The sequence below is a fragment of the Prionailurus viverrinus genome, chromosome A2 (genome assembly GCF_022837055.1).
Source record: "Prionailurus viverrinus isolate Anna chromosome A2, UM_Priviv_1.0, whole genome shotgun sequence".
Taxonomy (NCBI): domain Eukaryota; kingdom Metazoa; phylum Chordata; class Mammalia; order Carnivora; family Felidae; genus Prionailurus; species Prionailurus viverrinus.
Window position 1 is genome coordinate 156,132,916 of NC_062562.1, and position 23,558 is coordinate 156,156,473.

Genomic DNA, 23,558 nt, shown 5'->3' on the forward strand with positions numbered 1-23,558 from the left:
ATTTAAAGCCATACCTCACCTTCTCCTCCTCTCTCAGGCAGCTGGTTTCAAGCTGGAAAATACATGAGCACATGGAGAAAAGCCTCACCCAGACCTTACAGGGAAGACGGGTGGTGTGGGGCAAGCCCAACAACTCCTCGTTCTTCATTTCCTTTGGTGAGGGAGTTACTGTGTCATGACATTTTTAAAAATACCATGTCAAAAACCTGCTAAAAGATTCAGAACTGTCTCTTCTGGGGGAAAAGGCACTCAGAACCCAGGAATGTGGAAATTAGGATAAAGAAAATAGATCGTACCAAAGAGGAGATGAACGTTATTCATTAAAATTTTTTTTAATGTTTATTTTTGAGAGAGAGAGAGACAGAGTGCGATGGGGGGAGGGGTGCAGAGAGAGGGAGACACAGAATCCGAGGCAGGCTCCAGGCTCTGAGCTGTCAGCACAGAGTCCGACGTGGGGCTTGAACTCATGAACCACATAATGATGATGACCTGAGCCGAAGTCGGATGCTTAACTGACTGAGCCACGCAGGCGCCCCCAGAGATGAGGTGACCCTTAGCACAGGAGATCGTGAAGCGTTCGGTGCTATTTAGATGTTGGTCAAAGAGGACAGCCACTCGATAAAGTAACCAAAAGGGGCTGGTGACTGAATGGAGGTGCGGGCAGAGAAATGGAACTGTGCTCAGTGGGGTGATTTGGGGGCACAGATCTCGGTTGTGATGTGAGGCACGCGGCAGTCACCCAGCAGGGAGGCCTCCATTCTAGTTCCTAATTGGAGTGTTGAGTGCCAGACGATGACAGACACGGGAGGTGCTTTCTCCAGTGGGGCCGTCCTGTTCGAGAGCGGGGACTGGGCTGTCAGACGGGTTGCCCGAAGTGCCGTGAGCCTGGAGGTAGGTGAGCGGTGTCCAGATTTTTCAATGAAGGAGGAGATTGTCGGGATTCCGTGAACCCAGACGAGCAGCTGAGCTCGAGGGAGCTCTGGAAAACTGTCCAAAGGGCTTATTAACCAGATGGCGGGTGAGTGATCAGCAAGGAGGCTGTGATGTGCAGAGTCCAAACAAGCTGCGCCAAGCTGGCCTCGTTCCCTTTCTGGCTACGCCTCTTAGGTTGACGGGGTGAAAGATATGCAAGTGGACGAGATGGGGAAGTGGGTCTGGGTGGGGGATGGTGGGTGGATCAGGGGTGTGAATTCCCGGCAGGCCCAATAGTCCTATCCAAAGTGCTTTCTCTCTCTCTTTTTTATTTTGTTTAATTTTTTTTTAAAAATGTTAATTTTTGAGAGAGAGAGAGACAGACAGACAGACAGACATGGAATCTGAAGCAGGCTTCAGGCTCTGAGCTGTCAGCTCAAGAGCCCAGTGCCAGGTTCAAACTCTTGAGATCATGACCTGAGCTGAAGTTGATGCTGAACCAATTGAGCCACCCAGGCACCACCCTCTCTCTCTTTTCTAAACGTTTATTTACTTACTTTGAGAGAGAGAGGGAGGGGGAGAGTGTGAGCAGGGGAGTGGCACAGAGAGAGCGAGAGAGACAGAATCCCAAGCAGTTCCAAGCTGTCAGCCTAACCTGATGTGGGGCTCGATCCCATGAACCGGGAGGTCATGACCTGAGCTGAAATCAAGAGTTGGTCATTTAACTGACTGAACTACCCAGGCGTCCTGCTTTGCTTGTTTCTGATAGAAAACCTTGGAAGGTCTCTATTTTTGAAGAGCTTGGATTGTCACAATTTCTCCTCCCACGTGTGGTATACTGCCCTGCTTACGAACATGTCAGGTGGATTTGTATCCCACCTGAGCCGTGTAACCGCTTTGTGTTCTCAGGCAGCTTACCTTTGGACGCTGAGCCTCTATGTCCTCATCTGCGAAATGGGGATGATAACTAGACCTAACTTTTAGGATTAAATGAAACAATGCATAACAAGGTCCTTTGTATAATGCCTAATACATAGAAAGCTTGCATTAGGCAGAAGCTGTTGTGTGTTTTTGAATGTTCATTTATTTTTTGAGAGAGTGCAAGCAGGAGAGGGGCAGAGAGAGGGGGAGACACAGATTCTGAAGGAGGCTCCAGGCTCTGAGCCACCAGCACAGACCCTGATGGAGGGGCCTAAACTCACGAACTGTAAGATCACGACCTGAGCCGAAGCTGGATGCCAGACCGTCTGAGCCAGCCAGGCGCCCCAAACACAAGCTATTGTTAAAACAAATGCCAAGACCTCAAAGCACCATTTTGGCCATCAGGAGAACAAAGATGAAAAATACAAGCTTGTCTCGCTCAAAACTACCGATAGAAATACGGTTTCTGTGCAAATCACTATTACAACTAGTAGCCAGCTGAAGGTGTTTGGGCCCTGGGTGAGGTGAGGGGTCAGAACTGTGTTGGGGGATGACTGGGGTGCTGGCAGACGGGAGCAGGCGTTTTGAGAATGAAATTGCCTGTGTGTGAATCAGAGGGGCCCCCCTGACCACTGCTGATAAACATTTATGTAACATGGACTGAAGGAAGTAAATGTTTAGGATTTCTGGCCTTGCAGTGCATACAAACACGGAAAGGCCACGCCAATCCCACAAGCACAAAAACAAAGCACACAAAATGGAATGCATTTGAAAGCATTAAAACCCAAAACATAACACTTTTCCTCAGTTTAGAGAAAAACCTTTCTGGCTAGGCCTGCAGCAGCTATAAGCCTTGCAAATCCTCCGGCTCAGAACATCTGGGAGGAGCAGAAGGCGCTAAGAGGAGGTGGGAGGGGAGGTGGGGTTTCTTGAAATAGGTTTTTGTGAGGAGTTGGCCCGCAGATAGGAGAGCTGCTGGTTGGTGGCGTTGCCCAGGGGGTGTCCTTCTCAGCCCTGGCCCCCTTCTGCCCCACCTGTGGACAGGACTGGGCAGGGGTGGGGGATCCCAGCCCGTCTGCCCTCTTTGAAGCCCCTGGGGCGTTGCTGGTTTGCTTCTTTGCTCTTTTGTCCAGGACACGATTTTGCTTCTAATCTCACACCTTTAATTCCCTAACCTCCACCCACACTCTCGTGGCCGCTAAGGTCCTCAACATTGACCATGCTAATAAATCTGATGATGGCATTCCTGACACACTACAGGGAAAGCTCCCTGCTTCCTCTCCTTGCTAAGAGGTCATCTTAACTTTAAAAAAAAAATGCCCTTTAAAGAAGAGGTTCAAGGGGCACCTGGGTGGCGCAGTCGGTTAAGCGTCCGACTTCAACCAGGTCACGATCTCGCGGTCCGTGAGTTCGAGCCCCGCGTCAGGCTCTGGGCTGATGGCTCGGAGCCTGGAGCCTGTTTCCGATTCTGTGTCTCCCTCTCTCTCTGCCCCTCCCCCGTGCTCTGTTTCTGTCCCAAAAATAAATAAACGTTGAAAAAAAAAATTAAAAAAAGAAGAGGTTCAAGGCTTAAAGCTTCAACTGGTGTCATCTCGCTTTTTTAATGTTGGTTTTCACTTTTTTCCCATGTGTTTCTACTCTCTCCTTAATCTTTGCATTTATTAAGCACAGAGCACAGGCCTTGGGCTAGAAAGGGGACTAAGGGGGGGTCAGCCCCGGGGTGGGGGGGAGGCAGACCCGGGAGTGAGCCCGCAAGGCCTGGGCTGGGGCAGGCTGAGGCCGGGACGTTACCTTCTTCCCCTTCTTTCATCCTTTCCCAGTGAAGGCGTTGGTTGCTTCCACGTACAAGGCACTTGGGCTGCAACACAGCCCTTGCTCCCAGTGAACCTTCGGCTGGAGTTGAGTCATTCCAGCTGTGGTGTCTGAAAGTGCTCTGCACACGCTGAGAGACACTGGCTTTTCTCCCTGCTGGCTGAGGGGCTCTGGAGGATGGGCTTCATCTGTCTACGCCGTCTTCTCCAGTCTTGGCTTCAGTGGGTTGTTGTGAGGATGGCTTGGGATAGAATAGGAGCATCCTTGCGTGGTGGGCATTGAATAGACTCTTCAGGAACTCTGCAGGGAAGGAAGCCCGTGGACCCTCCACGCTGGTCCTGTAGCCCACCCCGTGTCTTAGGATGCTTGAAGATCGAGAGAAGAAAAGAACACGGAGGATACGAAAGCAGAGAAAGAGAAGAGCCTCCCTGAGGCGCTAGGTGCCCATGTGACCCCGGCAAGAGGACTTCAGGATTACGTTGGACCAATTCCTTTTACTTAATACCACCCACGTTGTTTTCAAGCCTATAAACCATATTCTCTACTTTCTTTTAGGTCATCATTCTTAGTCCCGCTGCCCCAGTGCGGCCTACAACAGGAACCTGGGGGGAGTTCCTGGGAAACGGGAGGGAGGAGGAAGCCGTGTGGTGGGCAATGTGGAGTTGCTTGCTGACGTGAGCCTCACCTGTGGTCCCGGAGGTTGCCTTCTGAGTCATTGTGCAGAGCGGGCCTTGTGCTTCTCTCCCTGGGGGCCGGGCACTTGCTCTGTGGCTCTTACTCCCTTGCTGTCCCCTCCTGTTCTTCTCTAGGCTGTCTGGTGTGGACTAAGTGGGCTTGTGAAGTGTGTTGAGGCAGGAAGACTTGGTGAGTGCTGTCCGCTTTCCTGGGAGTGCCCACTGTGGCTGCCGTGGGATCCAAGGTGCTCTTAGGGTGCCCAGAGGCCCCACTGTGGTTCTGTCCACAAAGATCCACAAGGCATGGTGCCAACACGGCTCCCAGATGGGCACTTGACCCGGGTGTTGCTTTACTCGTCGCTCCCAGACATGGCTTCTGAGGAGAGGCCAGCAAATACTCAGAGCCAACGACTTCATTTACCTCATAGATCATTTGATCAAGTAACAGATCCCGATCTCCGTTCTTCATTCATCCAAACGTATATGGAGGCCCTTGCTGTGCACCAGCTGCTTACCTGCCCCTGGGTAAAACATAAAGAAGAAACACGGTTTCTGATTGTGATGAACTCACAGTTCAGCGGCAGCAACCCTTCTTTGAATACAAAAAGCTTTGGGGTCAGAAGAATCTGGGAAGGTCTGCCTGCCATGCCTATCCCTTCTAGGGGGAGTAGGGGGAGTCACAACATACATTAGAAACTCAAAGTCCTGCAGTAAGTAGACCATTTAAATATTTAACCCAACTTTTCCTAAATGCATTTCACTGTCACATACCCAGCCTCATTTTCCTGCAGTTTTATTGAAATATGATCAACATCCCTATCGTCTTAGTTCAAGGTACATAATGTGCTGCTTTGATACATGCAGGTATTGTGAAATGATCACAGTAAGTCTATGAACATCCATCACCTCACGTCTAAGATCTACTCTTAGCAACCTTCAAATATACATTATTAACTCCAGTCACCATGCTGTGCATTACATCTCCAGACTTTTTATAACTGGGCTTGTACCTTTTGACTGCCTTCACTCAGTAAGTTCTACCACTCATCCCCCCCTTGCCTCTGTCAACCACCAAACTATTCTGTTTCTATGTGCTTGGTGTTTTTAGAACCTACATATAAGTGAGCTCCTACAATATTTGTCTTTCTCTGTCTGACTTTGCTTAGCCTAATGCTTTGAAGGTCCATTGATGTTCTTGCAAATGACAGGATTTCCTTTTTTATGGCTGAATGATATTCCACTGTTACATACATACATACATACATACATACATCTCCCGTGTTTTCTTTGTCCATTCATCCACTGGTGGGCACATCAGTTGTTTCCATGCCTTGGCTATTGTGACTGGTGATGCAGTGAGCATGGGGGTGCCGATGTCTATTCAAGATAGTGATTTCAGGGGCACCTGGCTGGCTCAGTCCATAAAGCGTGCAACGCTTGATCTCAGGAGTCGTGAGTTTGAGCCCCACACTGGGTGTAGAGATTAAGACAAAAATAAAAAAAAAAAGTGATTCATGAAAAAAGATAGTATTTTCATTTGCTCCAAATACATACCTGTAAGTGGGATTGCTAGGTCACGTGGTAGTATTCTTTTTAATGTTGGGGGGATCTACCATACTGTTTTCCACAGCGGCTGCACCAGTCACTCCGCTTTTCACGTGAGAAAAGTGCTCCCCTGTCTTCCTTTCTCCTTGGGCCTGCCCTGCAAGTTGTGGGTTTGCTTGTGCTCATGCCAGTCACCCAGGTGTTGGTGACTGCTACCCACTTGGCCCCCTCCTTTTTATTTTTTATCTAAAAATGTTTAATTTTTGTTTGAGAAAGAGTCACAGAGAGGAGACAGGAGTGAGAGAACCCGGACAGACTCCACGCTGTCAGCACAGAGCCCGAAGTGGGGTTTGAACCCATGAAACCATGAGATCATGACCTGAGCTGAGATCAAGAGTCAGACACCTGACCAACTTAGTCACCCAGGTGCCCCATGCCCTTCTCCCCTTTTTAAAGTTTATTTTGAGAGAGAGAGGGAGAGAGAGTGCGTGCGCACGTGTGTAAGCAGGGGAGGGGCAGAGAGGGGGAGAGAGAATCCTAAGCAGGCCCTGTGCTGTCAGCACAGAGCCTGATGCGGGTCTCAAACTCACAAACTGTCAGATCATGACCTGACGGGGCAGCCCCTTTTAAAACTCTATTAGAACAGTATTCGATCCAAAGTAACGCCTCTCTCATGGAAGAATTTAAAGTACTATGGCAGCTGTTCAAGGAAGATAATTTTTGATGGAGTGGGGGTGGATCCCATCTCACTTTGCCTGGGGCACCTGGGTGGCTCGGTTGGTTAAGCATCTGACTTAGGCTCAGGTCATGATCTCACGGTTCATGGGTTCAAGCCCTGCATCAGTCTCTGTGCGGCCCTTCCCCACTTGTGCTCCCTCTTTCTCTTAAATAAATAAACTTAAAAAAAAAAGCCACTTTGCTTAAGAGTCTTCCTTATATCTATAAGCCTCCCATAAGTGCTCCAGAAACCAGGTCTTGCTGATAAGCAGAGGCACAGGAGATGAAAACTGCCCACTGGTGTTGTCGAAAAGCATGACTCTGGAGTCCAGAAGTGAGTGTTGATCTCTGCCTCTCCCTTCCCCGGTCTGTTTCCTCACATGCCCCATGTACATCAGAACTCTTGCTGCGCCAGCCTCCGAGGGTTATTGTGTGCGAGCTTTCTCTCTCGTTCTATATATAATTCTATAGATCTATGTATTTACGTGTGTATGTGTATATAAAACGTACGAGGCATGATGTCAATGTTGGTTGCTATTGTAATTTCTGACTTCCTTTGTTGTCCCCTTAGAGTAAGTAGTCTTAGGGTAGCAATTGAGAGTAATAACTAATAATCTTTGTTTTAAAGTTTACTTAGTCTATTTTGAGAGAGAGAGAGAAAGAGAGCAGGGGAGGGACAGAGGGGGAGAGAGAGAATCCCAAACAGGCTCCATGGTGTTAGCGAGGAGCCTGATGCAGGGCTCGAACTCACGAACCGTGAGATCATGACCTGAGCCGAGATCAAGAGTCAGATGCTTAACCTACCGAGCCACTCAGGCACCCTGGGTAATAACTAATACTTAGCACTGACTGTGTGCGAGGATCACACTGAGGACTTAATGTGAGTTAACACACTTAGGCCTTGGGTCCTAAAGGAGTTGAAATGGAGAAGAAAGATGGGGACGGTCTCCCACTCTTCCTTGTCTTTGGGCCTTCCCTTGCAGGTGGAGGTGGAGGGGAGGAGGAGGTGGCTGGTTGGAGTAAGGAAGTGATGGCTTTAGAAGGAGAGAGGGCCAGGGAGATTGAGGGGAGCAAGGGAGGAACGAGAAAGAAGGGGAGTGAGCTGGATGCTTTGGATTCCCTCCACCTCGAGCACCTGCTCTCTGCTTCTGGACCCCCACCCCTTCCAGCTTCTGGTGGATTCAGCTCCTGGGGGAGGGGGAGGGAGAGGGAGGGGGTGTGTGTTTATTCTCAGCCACCTCACCGTGGCTTGGCTGTGACCCTCTGCCCAAGGTCATATCACCGCTCTTCAAGTGGCCACTCTTTCTAGGGTCTGGTACCGACTCCCTCTGCCTCTCCAGTCTTGGGGTTCTCTCACTCCCTTCTGTCGCCAGCCGTAGGTCCCTGTATCACCCGTTGCTGGCCTCTTTACACCCTGTGCTCGCTTTGTAAATTTCCCGGTTTTGAAACTCTTCTTAACTACGCATCTGGGTATCCTGTCTCTCTGGGAGCACGACGGGGCAGATGGGAGGGTCACCAGCTCAGAAGGCACGGCACAGATGAAGGCTTATGGTGTCCTCACTCCTGAGGGTGCCCCTGTCCTATCCAGGCTGAGGTCTCTGGGCTGGAACGTAGGGGTCAGGAAGACAGGTTTGACCTTCTTTCCGGGGAAGCCCAGGCGCTTCTCCACTGCCTCCCAGGTGGCCCCCCTGGATTGTTGCAGGAAAACCTATTTGTATTGGGAAGCCCACATTCTGGGCACACGAATTTGGTGCCCAGATGGTGCCTGTATTTACAAAAGCCCAGCACACTGACAGGACCTGCAGACACATGGATAAATATTTTGCCTTTCTTCTTAGGCAATATTTGAGTCTTTCAAATTTAATTGCTGTCAAAGACAGGATGCTTGCATCCCTGAGGCAAAGCAAACAGAGAGGCCTCCAGCGGGGCCTCTCCTGCGGCTTTAGCCAGGCTCTCTGGCTGGTCACCTGCGGTGCCTGTCGGTCAGCTCTTTCTACCTGCCTGCTCTTGCCAAGTGTCGGGTGGCTGGGTGGGCTGGGTGAGGGAGACCACGGGAGGTGGCCGAGGTCTGCTGGGAGCCTGTGGCCACTTGTGGAGTTTGTTTTGAGCCTGAGAGAACCTGATCTGAGCCAAGAAATCAGATACTTTTCTCAGACCTTAGTGATGGGCACCAATCTGGCCATTTCCTGTGGGATCTTGGTTTGTTCAAGTAGTTACTGGTGGTATTCTTGTTATAGTTCTCTACCCTTTATATTTTCCTCTTTCTTCTTAAAAACAAAACAAAAACAAGGGTGCCTGGGTGGCTCAGTCGGTTAAACGTCTGACTTCGGCTCAGGTCATGATCCCACAGTGTGTGGGTTCGAGCCCCACATCGGTCTCTGTGCTGACAGCTCAGAGCCTGGAGCCTGCTTTGGGTTCTGTCTCCCTCTCTCTCTGCCCTTCCCCTGCTCACACTCCGTCTCTCAAAAATAAACACTGAAAAAAATTAAAACAAAAACCGGAAACAAACTGACCTAGTTGCCCCTTGGATTACATTTGCAAAGTGCAGCGAGAGGTTGTTCTGTACATACGTGGTTTTTTTCCTACCTCACTGTGATCAAATAAACCTCTCCTTACGTTGTCTGGAAAGCGAAGAGGTGTTTGCTGTAGACGCAGACAGGGTTCTGCAACAGTGCCCTCCTTTCGTTCATTATATTCTGATTTGCCTTAATTATTTTTGTCCCTTGCACAGAGCAGAAGCAGTTGGATTCCTTGCCCACTGCAGTTTTCCAGAGGGTGCCTGGTATTATTCCTTCCTTCCTTCAGAGCGCATGTTACTGGTGCGCACCCTGTGCCAGGGCCGGGGAGGTAGAGATGAGTGGACGAGACCGGCCCCTGCCCTTGAGGAACTCGTAATCTAGTGGGGGAGTGAGGCATGTGAACAGATAAATCCCAGCCCGTTCAAGTGCCTGCCGCAGGAGGGCAGGAGCGCAGGGAGGAGCGAGGAGGGTCTAGGCTGAACCACTGCTGCTCCTCTGTTCCCGGGCACAGGCTTCCGTGCGAGGCAGGCTTTGCTGAGGAGCTGCCACTTTGGCCACTTCCTACGAGGATTGGGTGTGTATCAGGGGCAGAGTCCTGACGGATATGGGCTCTTCGGGGCAGGGCAGGCCACCTGGCGGGGCCTTCCTGCCCGAGGAGCGTGAGGTTTATCCTGTGTGTGGGAGAGACCACAGTTTCCTCTCTGGAAGACAGTCGGGCAGCGGTGTGGAGGGAAGCCCTGGTCAGGAGATTCTGGGTTCTAATCCTGGTGCCGCTATTTCCTGGGGCAAGTCGCCTTATCTTCTTGAGCCTCTATTTTCTCATTTGTGAAATAGGATCATATCCTGCCCATGATAGTAGGAACACTACGTAACTGGGTGGTATCGAGGATTAAGTAAGGCCACATCCGTAACAGAGTTTTCTGCCATGGGGATGAGTACAGAAGAGGCAGGATTACAAGTGGGTTGGGAAGGTTGGCTCCCTCCCAGGGAGGCCGACAGGGCCCAGGCAGACGCATCTCTATCCCGGGGAGCCTTGTGCACATCTCTTCTGTGTGTGCCACGACATGAGTAGAGTCAGAAACTGTTGGTTTATGTATGAAACCATTGGCAAGCCTTTCCTGCAAGTAAATCTTCAGTAAATGTGGCCGTTTGTTTAGCTGGGTTGTTGTATTCACATAACTACGGTAGAGGGTGAGGGCACAGAGGATGGGCTGGCTTCCAGGGACATTTCTTTCTTTTTATTTTCTATTTTTTAATTTTTTTCAATGTTTATTTTGGGGGGGGGGTTGGTGAGAGAGGGAGGGAGGGAGGGAGAGGCAGAAAGAGAGGGAGACACAGAATCTGAAGCAGGCTCCAGGCTCCAAGCTGTCAGCACAGAGCCTGACATGGGGCTTGAACTCAAGAACCTTGAGACCATGACCTGAGCTGAAGAGAATGCTTAACTGACTGAGCCACCCAGGTGCCCCCCCCCCCCTTTTTTAAAGCTTATTTATTTTGAGAGAGAGGAAACACGAGTGGTGGAAGGGCAGAGAGAGGATGGAGAGAGAATCCCAAACGGGCTCCACACTGTCAGGACGGAGCCTAATGTGGGATTTGAACCTATGCATTGTGAGATCATGACCTCAGCCAGAGTCAGCTGCTCAGCCAACTGAGCCACCCAGATGCCCCTCCACGGACATTTCTGAGGTAGAACTGACAGAATTTGGTGACCAATGAATGTCAGATGGAAGGGGCCCCACTAGAGGTGGGGGGGCCATTAGGGATGGCAGGGGGATTTATTATGTGTAGAATGGATGCGAGGTGATGCTATTCGTGGAGACTGTTAGGGAGATTAGAGCATGTGGGTTTAGGTATGAGCGTGACTTGAGGTGGTCTGATAGACCACTTTTCCAAGAGGCACAGCAAGATAGGAAGTTAGGGAAGAAGGAAGACTGGGGATGTGGTCAGGGTGAATGCTGGGGGCATATGTGAGAGACTTCAGGACACTTATAAGCTAAGGGGACAAAGGTGGAGGAAGTGAAAAATTAAAGGAAAAGCATGTACAACACTTTCCCCCAAACTTTGGCTCTTTGAACAGTGTCTGTCCCATTGGGGGCGTGTCTGCCAATAACTGGCAGTTGGGCAGTTGGCCAGATATGATTTACGATAAGGCATCGGTTTCACGAGAGGCACCGTCTAAATGATTGCGCTCCACCGACTGCCAGGTTCCCTGCTGACAGTGAGCCGGGGGTCAAATGATTCAATCACGTGCCACCACTTATAAATTGAAAATCAGTGGGGTGCAAAATGGATTACCATCAAAATCTATTCGGGGGCAAAACCAAATTTTAAAACCCCTAACCTTTAAAAATCCCTTCTTTCTGGATTCTTTGCGATCCCTGACACTGGGTTTTAATATCCCTCAGATATGCAAGCATCAGCCAACATGGCTGCAGGAGACCAAAGGTAGCAAGGAAGGAACTCCTCCAGTTGTTCCTTTCTTTGGGAATTTGCAAACGTGGTGGATTTATGAGTGAATACGTTGGTAATTCTGTTAGATTCTCAGAGGCTGTGGTTCTCAAACTTAGGTGCACAACAGAATCACCTGGAGGGCTTCTTAAAATTCAGATTGCAGCTCTACCTTTGGGTTTCCAGTTCAGCAGGTCTAGGGCTGGGTCTGGGAAATTGGATTTCTAGCAAGTTCCCAGAGGATGCCGATGTCCCCGGACCACACTTTGGAACACTCTGCTCCACGATACAGACTTACTTTGATAATTAACTAGCAAAGCATGCATTGCTAACTTAGCGGTAAAGGTTCTACTGGACCAGGTGTTGAGTGTGTGAAGGAGCCCGATTTTTTTTCCCAAAACGCTTGAGAAGAAGAGGCTGGTTCAAGGAGATGGGCGTTGATTTGAGTGCTTTGTACTCAGAGATGAGGTTAGGACATGGGAGAGAGAAGAGGGAAGAGGCCTCTGTGGCTCACCATTCCGTAAGATCGTGTGTGCTATAGGCACAGATGACATCATTAAAGCAAAGCCTGTTCTGTATCAGTCTATAGGTACAAAGTGTTACTGTCTCTCTCTCTTTTTTTAAAGTTTATTTATTTTGAGAGAGAGAGCTTGCACAAATGGGGGAGGGGCAGAGAAAGAGGGAGAGAGAATCCCAAGCAGGCTCCATACCCTCAGTGCAGAGCCTGATGTGGGGCTCCACCTCACGAACCAGGAGATCATGACTGAGCTGAAGTTGGTCACTTAACTGGCTGAACAGGCATCCTTGTTAGTGGCTCTTGATGCCAAATCTCTTCCCATGACTTGAAAGTTGATTTTTTTAAGGTTAAAAAAAACACGGACACTACTTTCTTAGCAAGCTTCGATTGGCCTAAACTTTGACTCTTCCCATCTCTGAATGATGCCAGAGAGGTATTTTTTTCTGTCTAAATCGATGGTGTTTGACTTCAGTTCTACTCTCTTAAGAGTGGACCTTACTTTTTGGGGTCAAAGTTACTGCCTTGTCTGAACTATAGGTGTCACCAGGCCTAATATGAAACCAGTGTCTTTCCTCAGGACAGAAAAATGGATCCCAGAAACTGCCCCAGACATGGTTGCCGCCTCATTAATGTTTGATTTCCTGTCTCTCTTTGTCAGGAGAAATTGAACGATGCACATACATCAAATACCACTACTCCTCAGCCACCATCCCCAGGAACCTCACTTTCAACATCACGAAGACCATCCGTCAGGATGAGTGGCACGCCCTTCGTAAGTACACCTGAGTTTCTTTCTTTGGTGGTGACCTTTGGAGGTCACGGAGGTTTGGATGCCCATCAACAGCTTGTTCCGGACAGTATGGGTGTACCTCTTAGGCCTGTGGACAGTCTCAGAGCAGGATGGTAATTCCTTAAACTGTCCATGCCTGGGGCTCAGAATTGCCTCAGTTGGTTTTGATTGCATTAGATTTAAAGAGTTTGCTTCTAAAATTAAAAATGAAAACCCCCCCAAAACAACCCAAGAAATGAAAAAACAACCAACAGACAACGATTAGTAATCTTATGTCATTACCCAGGTAGACGTTTTAGATTTCACCTACCGAACAAAACCAGCTCCTGGGATCTAACTTCAGCGTGTCTCCGAGTTGCTTGGAGTATTATCATGGCAACCTGTAAAATCCCTCGTGTTATCCTTTCTACCTGGCGAGGCCAGCTGGGGGTTGCATACTGCAAAGTGTTGGCAGTATGCATCTGGGTGGGTTGCCAAGGGGTAGGATCTCGTCCTCAAATGTTTCTGTTTTCCCAAGAATGAGAGGCTTTGGGACCCAGTTCGTATGTGATGACTCAGCAAAGATCAGAATATCTGCCTCCATTGTTTAGGGAGTTGCTTGGTCAGGGACCCTCTGAGACTTAAATCATGATAGGAGGATGGCTTAATGAGCAAACAGTTGCCTATTTTTATTTTTCTGTTCCATGGGGATATCCTGCTTGTCTGTGTCAGGGATGTTCTCATTTGCTGCTGGCATAGCTCTTCATGGGAACACATTCTTACTATTCTTAAGCTCTGTGCTGCCTCTCTTGAATTTGTCGGTTCTTTCCTATTGCAGTTTCCCCCCCGCATAATGTCACAAGGCTAAAAAAAGGAGGGTCTTATATTGTTGGTTAAATTGTTTCATCAGCTTAGAAGAAGGGTGAAGACCTCTTTCTTCCCTTTATTGTTGCCCAGTTATTTTTTGCATGCATGGGTTCCACTGGGCATATTCCACTTGTTAGTTTGGCTTTAATCAAACAACCATAGGGAGGTGGGAGAGACAAGTAAAATTAAACCAGAGCAATGATTCATTGGTTTTGGAGGGGGGAGGGAAGGAAGGGGAAGATTGTGACCATGTGTCTGGATGATTATTACTGCCACTGGCCTGAAATGATAGGGAAGGTATCAGTGGCTGGGAAGGCGTTAACAAATTGTTGCCTTCAGGCTTTGACATTGCTAGAGATACTAACCAGAGCATGGGGACAGAGCTAATGTTCCAAGTGCATTCCCATGTACTAGATATTGAGGTAGGCAAATCACATACTTCCTTAATTTTAATGTGAGATTTGCCTTAGAGATACTCATAATCAGGGTTGTTAATTTCTTTTTTGGTGGTAGATACTTATGGGGTCAAATACATAAATGACTAAAATGATTGCTTTACCTTGGTCTACTGTAACAGAAGCCCATAGTAGATGTTCAAGATTCGTGATGAGCCTTGTTGAATAACCACTTAAATATTACTTAAGTTATGGGGGTCATAACAGGATCGGAGAAGGAAGAAGTGCTTGGCAAAGCTTCGGTTCATATTTACTCATTCAACCCAAGCTACTGAGTTTTTTTCAATGTACCAGGCACATAGTGGATACTGAGGCCACAGGGAACTCTTCCAAAGAGCTCACATCTGGAGGTGGAGAAAGGCGGGGGAGGGGGAGAGACACATTCACAAAGCAAATAATTACAAGGTAGTGTGATAATTACAATACAGTATAATTGTTTTAAGCAATTAAGGTAGTTTTTCAGGAAGAAGGAGAATTATTTTAGTGTAAATTGCATGGAGGCATTTTGAGGGAAACCCAGAAGGATGCTATTGGCTGCACAGGGTAGATTTCAAATAGATTATCTACCGCAGCATCGCCGAAATTGTCCCATAGTGTTGGCAAAGATGGAGAGGGGAGGCTAATGCTACGGTTTGTGGAATCTTCTCTGAGTCCAGTGTCTCTGGGGTCCTTGTTCCAAAACTGTGTGGTGCCGTTGGGTTCTGCAAATGTAGTGTGCAGCTCATGCTTATGAACAGATCTATTTTTAACCGATGAAAGCTATCTCAGCAACTGATAGGCAGCAGTTTTTGGCATCCCATGGTGGGTGAAGCGGGAGATCCTCTTTGGTGAGGGATTCATCTGCCTGTTTCACACAGTAGCCTAATGGGCTATTATTAAGCAGGCAGAGAACACTGGCCATTCCTGTCACCGATGACGGCTATTTTTAGCCAGGGCCGTTTTTAGTTCAGATGTAACATCTGAAGTTGGTGCTGAGTATAATTGGCAATGCTGGCATAATGGGGAAGGATAGTTAACGTCAGTTTTAATCTTCAAAGGTCAGGTATTGATACGAGGTGGGAAAAGGGCTCATAAGCCCCCTTTGAAATAAAGTAGAAACTACAAAGACTTGCAAACCCCTACGATCAAGCTTTGGAAATTAAAAAAAAAAAAAATCAGACTCTGATTTCCTATTAGAGAGTTCTGTACTCTTTAATACTGCAAATGGGATAAAATAATTTCATTTGATACTAGGTTGGTTATCATTTTGAAATTTGACAACAATATCTTACTTTCTATAACTTTTCTCAGTAGTAGTATTTGACAAAGGCGAGAAATTAAATTTCTTTTTTCTGAAACAACTGGCAAATATTTTGGACTTTGGTTAAACTGAGGTTATGCATTTTTCACTAGGAATTTGCATGTGGTTATCACCCATTGATGTGGGGAATTTTTTTTTTTTTCAAATAGGAAAAGCACAATTTGGCTTAAAACTGTGCTGTGGTTTTTGAAGAGTGAACCCCAGCAGTGGCAGGCTTAACTGTTTGGCCGAGAGCTCATTGACTTCATGGTCAAGTGAACAGTATGTGAAAGAATAAAATTATTTGTAGGTCACTAGGCTTATAAATCCAAGTGTAAAGAGATAATAGCCACTGTGGGGAATAAGGGTCAGAGTCCAATGTGTGTGTGTGTGTTTGGGGTGGTGGTCTCTGAGGTTCCAGTGGTGAGGTACTATGTGTGCTTGTCCTTTCCGCCCTGGCCACCTTCCCACCCTGGTCAGACCTCCCCAGGAGAAGGCAGAACTCCTTCTGGAATTGGGACTGTCCCCTTACTCTGCCCAGGCCTGACAGTCCGCCTGGGGCAGCCCACTTGCCCTCCCATCTACCCCCTGCCCTCCCATTAGGTTCCAGTGACACCGAGCGGCGGTTGTCCAGCCCCCATGCACCCTGGGTACACTATACTTCTGATCCAGGTCCTCCTGCCCCCACCCCCCTCAAGGGCTGCAGCAGGACAGCAAATGTCGCCAGGCCAATGAGGATGGGAACAGTGGCTGCAGGAGACGAGGTTGGCATTGCCACTCTCCGGATACTTTGTCTGGTTTTATGTTTTGAATATGAGAAAATCAGATTAGCAGTGGTCAGGGAAGGCAGACTGGCACCTGAAAGAGCACTGCTTCCTCTTCTCACTAGAAAATGTCCCCACAGGCTTTTCATGCTCCACAGTTGAGTCTCAGGTTAGAGCCCTTGTCAGGAGAATTATGTGTCCTGCAGCCTCCAGGGGCCCCTGAAGCCATCCCAAGTGGCTTTGCCTTTGCTCTGTGTGCCACTGGCGTCCCTTTGGCATGCCCTCGTGGCCTAGCTGGAGGCCTGCACGTGGCCATTGGCAGGGCAAGGGGAGGTGGCGGGGAGGGGACCCTGGGTGGCCCATGATAGGGCCCTGAGAGCCAGGAGGCTAAGGGAGCAGGGTCTGGGAAGATGTCACTGAGACATCAGTGCTTCTGCAAGAAGGAGCTGGCACAGGGTGGAGCTGCAGCAGGTGACCCCGGGGAGGCCGGCGGGTGGCACGAAGGAGGAGCCTGCCTGGGGGATGCAGGGCAGGCGTCCAGCGGAAGTTGTGAGAAGGGTGACCCTTTCTTCCCCTCTGATCTCTGCTGCTGCTGAGTTTCCCACCCAGTCTGGGCCCTAGGACTCTTGAGTCTCTGTTCTTGTGTGCTCAGGGTTTTTCATTCCACTCGGGGTTTTCAAGATGGAGCTTTCAGCTCACAGTTGATTGCCCCTGGCAGCCGGAATCAGGGAGCTGGGACTCCACTTCCTTGCAATCAGATCCTTTCTCTTATCTCTCAAGAGGCTAAGAGCCAAGAAAGCTAGAGTTTTTTGTTTTGCTTTTTTTTGTTTTTTTTTAAAGCCTCCTTCTGTCAAGTCTGAAAGTTCAGTTAATTAGATCGGATGGTCACACGGCACATTTCCAGCTGGCCAGGGAGGGAAAGAGAAGGAAGAATGATCTCCGACATCCCCGCTCCCCCATCCTCCTGAGGATGCTCCTTCAACAACACACGAACACGCTCACACAGTAGCTCTGCAGAGTGGGATCGGGAGAAATAAGATCTGTAGTTAAAGAGGGAGGGAGGGAGGGAGAGGAAGGAAGGGCCATAGCGGAGGGAGACGGACAGACAGAGATGGAGCCTGAGACTGTAAAGGAGCAAGGACATTTCAGTGGATGTGCTGAAGGGGAGAAGAAATACAAATACACAAGTGTCTTGTCCAATATAGACCCTTGAGTGACACACCTGGCTTCCTGTCTCCAAGGCTGCCCATGGTGGGGGGATGGGGTGGGGTGGGGGGGCCTGTAGCCTAGCTCGGTCTTGCAGGGCCAACCTCCACCCAGGCTGGTATATGGTGAGAAGCTCAGTCTGTCCTGCTGCTCTGGCATGGATCTCAGGGCAGAGCCCTTAAGTCTGCTTGGCCAAGCCCTACCTGATCCCTCCTCTTGCCTCTTCTACACCCTCTCCTCTTGCCATAATTAGTGCATCCTGCCCCCGGACCCTAGTCTCCCCGCTGCTGCTGCTTGACTCCCTCTTGTCATGCCCAGGTCATGCCCACCTCTTGTGCCCTAGGCTGCTTCTTGCTCTTCCCTGCTGGCCTCAGCCTTCTGGACTTGGACTTAGGCTGGCTCCTTGCCTGATGGCACTTGGCTTTTCCTTTCCCAGGGGACTGCCCTGGCAGCTCCTGGACTAGCTTGTTCATCTACCCTCTGGACTTTCCTCCCATTCAGGCTTCTGGGCTCCAAGCTCAGGAGTTCCCTGGATGTCTGGTCCCTCCTTTCCCAGCCATCCCTCGTCACAAGATCAATGTCGTAGACCAAGGGGTTTGGGTTAAAAATAAAACAACGGTAATTATATCAATGACAACTACGTCTTTATTCACATCTGCTGCAATGCCCCTCAGAGAGTGGCTCAAGGTTTCCTCCTAGGAGCCCAGTCTGCATTGTACTGGCTCCTTTGCAGACAAAGTAACCAAGCTAGGGAGAAATGGGCTGCCTAGAGGTCTCACCTTGGCCTTGGAGGAGTCTGAGACTTAGAATCCAGGTCTGAACTCCAGCGGACTCCCTCCAGCTATTACTTCCTTTCTGTTTTTGGCTGGTGTTATGTAAAACAGCCTAATGAGGTAAACATCCCAGACGTTAGAAGCTTGGGTCCCCTGCAGCGTCAGCCATTTTCCTTCCCCTGCATCCACATCTGAGCCCAGCCAGTGTGAGGCTCTTACTGTGTGCAGTCTGTTGTGAGCTGCCTTTTGCTTGCAAGACTGGCATCCATGGGGGTCATGACTAGCAAGAAACCATCCCCAGCATTGTGAAGGCTTGTTCGCACAGAAACTTAATCATCAGGGCATCACCGTATGTCACTTGGTATTCTAAAGCCTTTGCTTTTTGCAAACCATCTTTGCCTCCCTGCCCCTCCTAGCCCTTGCAGAGGATGTTGTAAATTTTTGAGGATACTCACAGGCTGCTCTGTGCCTGTCCCCCCCGCACCCCCCCAGAGCTCCAGTGGTTTTTCTGCAGCAAGCCAGGCAGAGAACACAAACCCCTTCATGTGATCTTGCACTGATAACCTGCCCTTGCCCTCGTAACTCCTGCCAGAACCCACCTTTTCTTTACAGCCCCCCCTGCCTGTCAAAAATTTGATGAACTTGTTTGTGCTAAGGTGTTCATGTTTTCTTGGATTACTTTTCTAGATAGCATTTTTATTTTTCATAAGACCTAACCCAAAGGAAACAGTGAGGTGGTTAAAAGTAGTATGGAGATACTTAAAATCACGATGCATCTACAGCTGTCAATCCCATCTGGTTAGATGGCTGCCCTGGCTGAGGGTCAGACGGGAATGGAGCGGACAAGGTGAGGGTTTATTTCGCCGTGGCTTTAGGAGTAAGGAAGGAAGGAAGGAAGCCTGGAGTAAAAGGTGGGGTAGAGTAAGGTACAAACCTTTCTGTTAAAGATGGGCCAACGATCCATATAGTGAAACAAATCTGAGAACCCTTCAGCTGGTGTAATTGCGGTTTTCAACCACAATTCATCTGAATGTACAGGTTCAAGTTTGTGCTGGGAATTAGTTGGAAGTCTGGCCTAGAGGCATTCTCTCAGCTTCTGCTGACTGGAAGTTGTTTTCTTCCGGCCGAGCACAGTGATAGGGACACCACAAAGGAGATCTGGGCGCCACCCCACTGACTTCACCTTGTCCACTCGTTCATTTACTCATTCAATATTCATGGAGTACCTGTTCTTCGAGAAGGCCCATGTTAGGTGCTGGAGGGGATATTAAAAGGTATTCTGCTTTCCAAATTGGATGATATATTTCCAGGTGCCAAGTTGGCAAGGGATCAGACTGCTTGTTGCTTAATGTTTATTGACTACCCATAGTGTGCAGGCTGATGCTGCTGACGTGCACACATCATGGGTCCCGAATTCCACACTTAAGTCAGCAAGATTTCATTGTAGAGGGCATAAAAGCAAAATCCAAGCCCCAAGTACCATCCCGTGAAGGCATGGCCTGTTTTTGACAGCAAGGAGAATGTGGGGATCTAGGATCTGCCTCCTTTGGGGGAGCTGTCCTCGCTGTAGGTGCTGAAAAGAAAGCTCATTAGGGCTTGTGATTCTTCTTTCCAACAGCCAAGACTGTCAGAGCTCACTGTCCAGGCAAGCTGTAACAGGGAGGGGGAGGAACCAAACCAGAAACTGAGTATTCCAGGGTGCAGGGATAGCTCAACAACAGTGAATATGGGTTGGATGAGGTGTGTATGTCTGAGCAGCAGACACTTGCCATTATGGCAGTGGGTCAGTAGGTATGAATACAGTGGGTACTACTTTGGGGGTTCAGGGCTACATGCTTTCTACAGGTCCCACTTCTATAGGAAATCTAGAGCTTTAGTGAGTTAGAATAAGAAAATAACAGGGGTGCCTGCGTGGCTCAGTTGGTTAAGCGTCCAACTTTGACTAGGTCATGATCTCACAGCTTGTGAGTTCGATTCCCGCATTGGGCTCTGTGCTGACAGCTCAGAGCCTGGAGACTGCTTTGGATTCTGTGTCCCTCTCTCTCTCTGTCCCTCCCCTGCTCATCTCTGTGTGTGTGTGTGTGTCTCTCTCTGTCTCTCAAGAATAAATAAACATTAAAAAATATTTAAGAAATAGAGAATAGTGGTTGAGAAAAACCCACTTTTAAGATCTGGGATACATGGATCAGGGGTACCATGCCTTGAATAAGATAGGACATCATTTTAGTAAGAGCAGCAGTCTCAAACTGTGATGAGGATTGGTCCTGCGCTTTGGGGGTGAGACTGATTCTGAAGATGGTAGGACTATGAGGAGGGTATGTGAGAGGCATCTGGGCATCAGAATGGCTTAGCAGAAAAAATAATCAAGTTCTGTATTTTGTGGTAAAGGTCCTATGAGAGTCCAATCCAGTGCTACTCAAATGTGGTCCATGGACCATCATCTGTGAACACCTTAGGATGTGGATTTGTGGGCCCCAGTCCAGGCCTATTGAACTAGGATCTCTGAAGTTTGGGAACTCTTGGTCTGGGGACATGGGTGGGGCTGCAGTGGTCATTGAAAACTCAGGGAAGGACAGAGTAGGAGTGGGCTCTGGATGGGAATCAGGAGAGGAAATGTTGCATCTAGCATAACCTCTCCCACAGAAGCAGGACTTGTAACCTATTTGTGTATTCCTTGTCATTGATTGATTGATTATAAGAGAGCATGTGTGAATGTGAGTGGGGGAGAGGAGCCAGAGGGAGGAGAGAGAGAATCTCAAGCTGGCTGGTTTGGTTGTTTCTTTGTTTGTTTATTTACTTATTTATTTAGACTAAATGTGTGAATGTGAGTGGGGGAGACGGGCACAGGGAGAAGGAGAGAGAGAATCTCAAGCTGGCTGCACACCGAGTGCAGAGCCCGATCTCAAGACTGTGAGATCATGACCAAGAGTTGGACGCTTAACTGACTGAGCCACCCAGGCGCCCCATTCTTTTTTTATGTATGTATGTCATCTATTTCTAGAGGTGAGGTGCATTTTCTTTGCCCATCTTTCTGCATTATGTGTTATTAGCATCCTCCTGACATCTAGCCTAAAACCTCTTTGTTGTATCTCCAACGTCCTCTTTCCTTCAGCAACCAACTTCAGGCTCCACTGCAACTCGGGGACACTGGACTGAGTTCTAGCTCTGTCACTGTTTAAGCATATGACCCTGGGCAAACTATGTAAGTGTTTTAAGCCCAATACGCTCATCTGTAAAACAGAGGTAATAATACCTGTCTTGAGAGTTATTATAAAGTTTAAATTAAATGAAATGATTCATGTGAAATCAGTCGGTAACTCTGGGAAGTCTGATACCAAGCAGCATTAGGTGCTATTATTATTGGAATGCGGAGTTGCGTCAGGCATTGAGATCCCCGTAGGATGTGGGGGAAAGGCTCTAAAATGGCATTTTGTGGACTTGGGGGCTTTTCTAATGAACTCTACACAGGCTGTGCGGGTGAATGGATCTGTTGTAGGTTTGCTGTCTGCACAGGTGTATGTGATGGGAGCATCAGGTGTTCACAGTGTGGGAGTAGAAAGTGGCTGAGAGTATTATGTGCTGAATGGCAACAGTGTGGCATATTGTAAAAGGAATTTCAGAGCAGAAAATCATCCATGTTTGGGATCCTCAGTGGGATACCAGTAGCAGAAGCAGCCCTCTAATTTATCAGTTGTGTCCGATAAGAATGTAGTTTAGACAGTAACAGGAGTCTCTAAAAGAAGATTTACATACTAAGTGTCTAAGAAGTAACATTTTCAGAGCTCTGAAGATAAATACACTGTGAGTACATTTGTACTGAAATTGTTGAGGGGAGCACGGAAATGATTCTCCTGACTGTTGTAGCCCAGCCCTGCCTCTCAGGGAGGCAACAATTTTCAGTCTGTACTGTGATCAGATGCCTTTCTATGTCTGAAGTGAAAAAATATATCCCCAACGTGGATACTTCCAGAGTGTTGGGGATATTGGGCAAGGAGGAGGGTCTAGAAAAAGGATAGTGATGTGGTTAGGGTTGAGGGGGAGGTGTCATATTCCTATTCTGGAGGAAATATACTCCTTATTTTCAACTCAGTGCCCATTATGGGCTATGGGGTGGTGCTGGCTGTGGTCATGGATTCTGCCATTCTGTGTTATCAACCAAGGAGAAACAAGAATTGCAGGGAGATAGGTTGGCCTTGAAGATAGCTTATAACCTACCAGTTCGGTGAGAGTTGAGTTATAGTTCTGCCTGGCCTGAGTCCCCTTGAGAGTCAGGAATGGACATGAGAATTGATAGAAGTGTTCTGTAGCCATGACCATTGGAAGATGATGGAACTTGAATCCTAACAACAGGGGTTTTAGGGAAGCAGTGAGGATCTGAAGTATAAGGTCCATGGAGTAGGCAGAAGGCAAGAACCAGATCCAAAGTGAAGGTAAGGTGGAGTACCTGAGACATTACCTTACCTGAGAAGGTAAGGTAGGGTCACCTGAGACATTATGAAGCACTTCTGAGTCCAAGACTCTGGCATTGCTCATCAAGTCATATTTAGTGATTGGCAGTGTTGGCTGCTGGGACAAACAATCCCCACGTTTCTCTGTTCATGAGTAAGAAGAAAGGGTGCATAAATTGATCAGGTTTAAGGACATGCTTTTGGCCATTGTCTTAGTCATGGAGTTACCAGGCTGAGCTAAAATGTTGGGTCCTCTGATATCATTTTGGAAGCTGACCCCTGCTGGAGTTAGGCTTTGAGGCTGATGTTCTCTGCCACTTGTATTCTTCTTTGACTTTTGCTGATATGGACTCTGATTTGAGCTTGGAGGTCATAGTAGGCCGAGAGACTTGCCTGGTTCTGAGTAATTCAGGCTTACCTAAAGTAGTTCTCCATGGAATTCAGCCTTACTCATGTAAAACTATAATTCTGTGTGTAGAAGGTAGGAAGTGGAGCTAAGTCTTAGCCAAAAATAACGTGTTACATGTCTTGCTTCCCTCTGTCTCCATATCTATCTTAGGAGTCCTCCATGGAAGGTTGGTATAGACTACAATTAAAACATTCTTAGATTCTTTGTAATTCAGCATTCCAACCAACACTCCATCCAGTAGAATTTCCTGGAATGATGGAAGTGATCTATAAATCTCCATTTCCCAATATGCTAGTCTTAAGCCACATCTGACTGTTGAGCTCTTGAATTAGGAGTAGTGCAACTAAGCAACTGAATGTCTGTTTAACTTAAATTATCACACATGGCCAGCAGCTACCATATTGGACAAGGTAAATTGTAAACTATTGATTATGAACATTCACACGTTAAAAACAAAACCTCACAGGTTTTCTGTGTGCCCCAGCCATTTTCAGGGGGATAGGAATGCACATTCCCTCAGGTC

General features: G+C 48.2%; 1 protein-coding gene across 2 annotated transcripts in view; it reads left to right on the forward strand.

Annotated features, from left to right (window-relative positions):
* The window catches only part of TMEM178B (transmembrane protein 178B), a 360,015-nt gene that overhangs the window by 104,827 nt on the left and 231,630 nt on the right, over positions 1-23,558 (forward strand). For both annotated transcript variants that reach the window (XR_007146876.1, XM_047832837.1), the window contains exon 2: positions 12,724-12,837. Coding sequence is in view for 1 of the 2 variants with exons in the window: in XM_047832837.1 (XP_047688793.1) it covers positions 12,724-12,837 (114 nt within the window). In the remaining variant the exon portion in view is untranslated. The remainder of the gene's footprint in view (positions 1-12,723; positions 12,838-23,558) is intronic.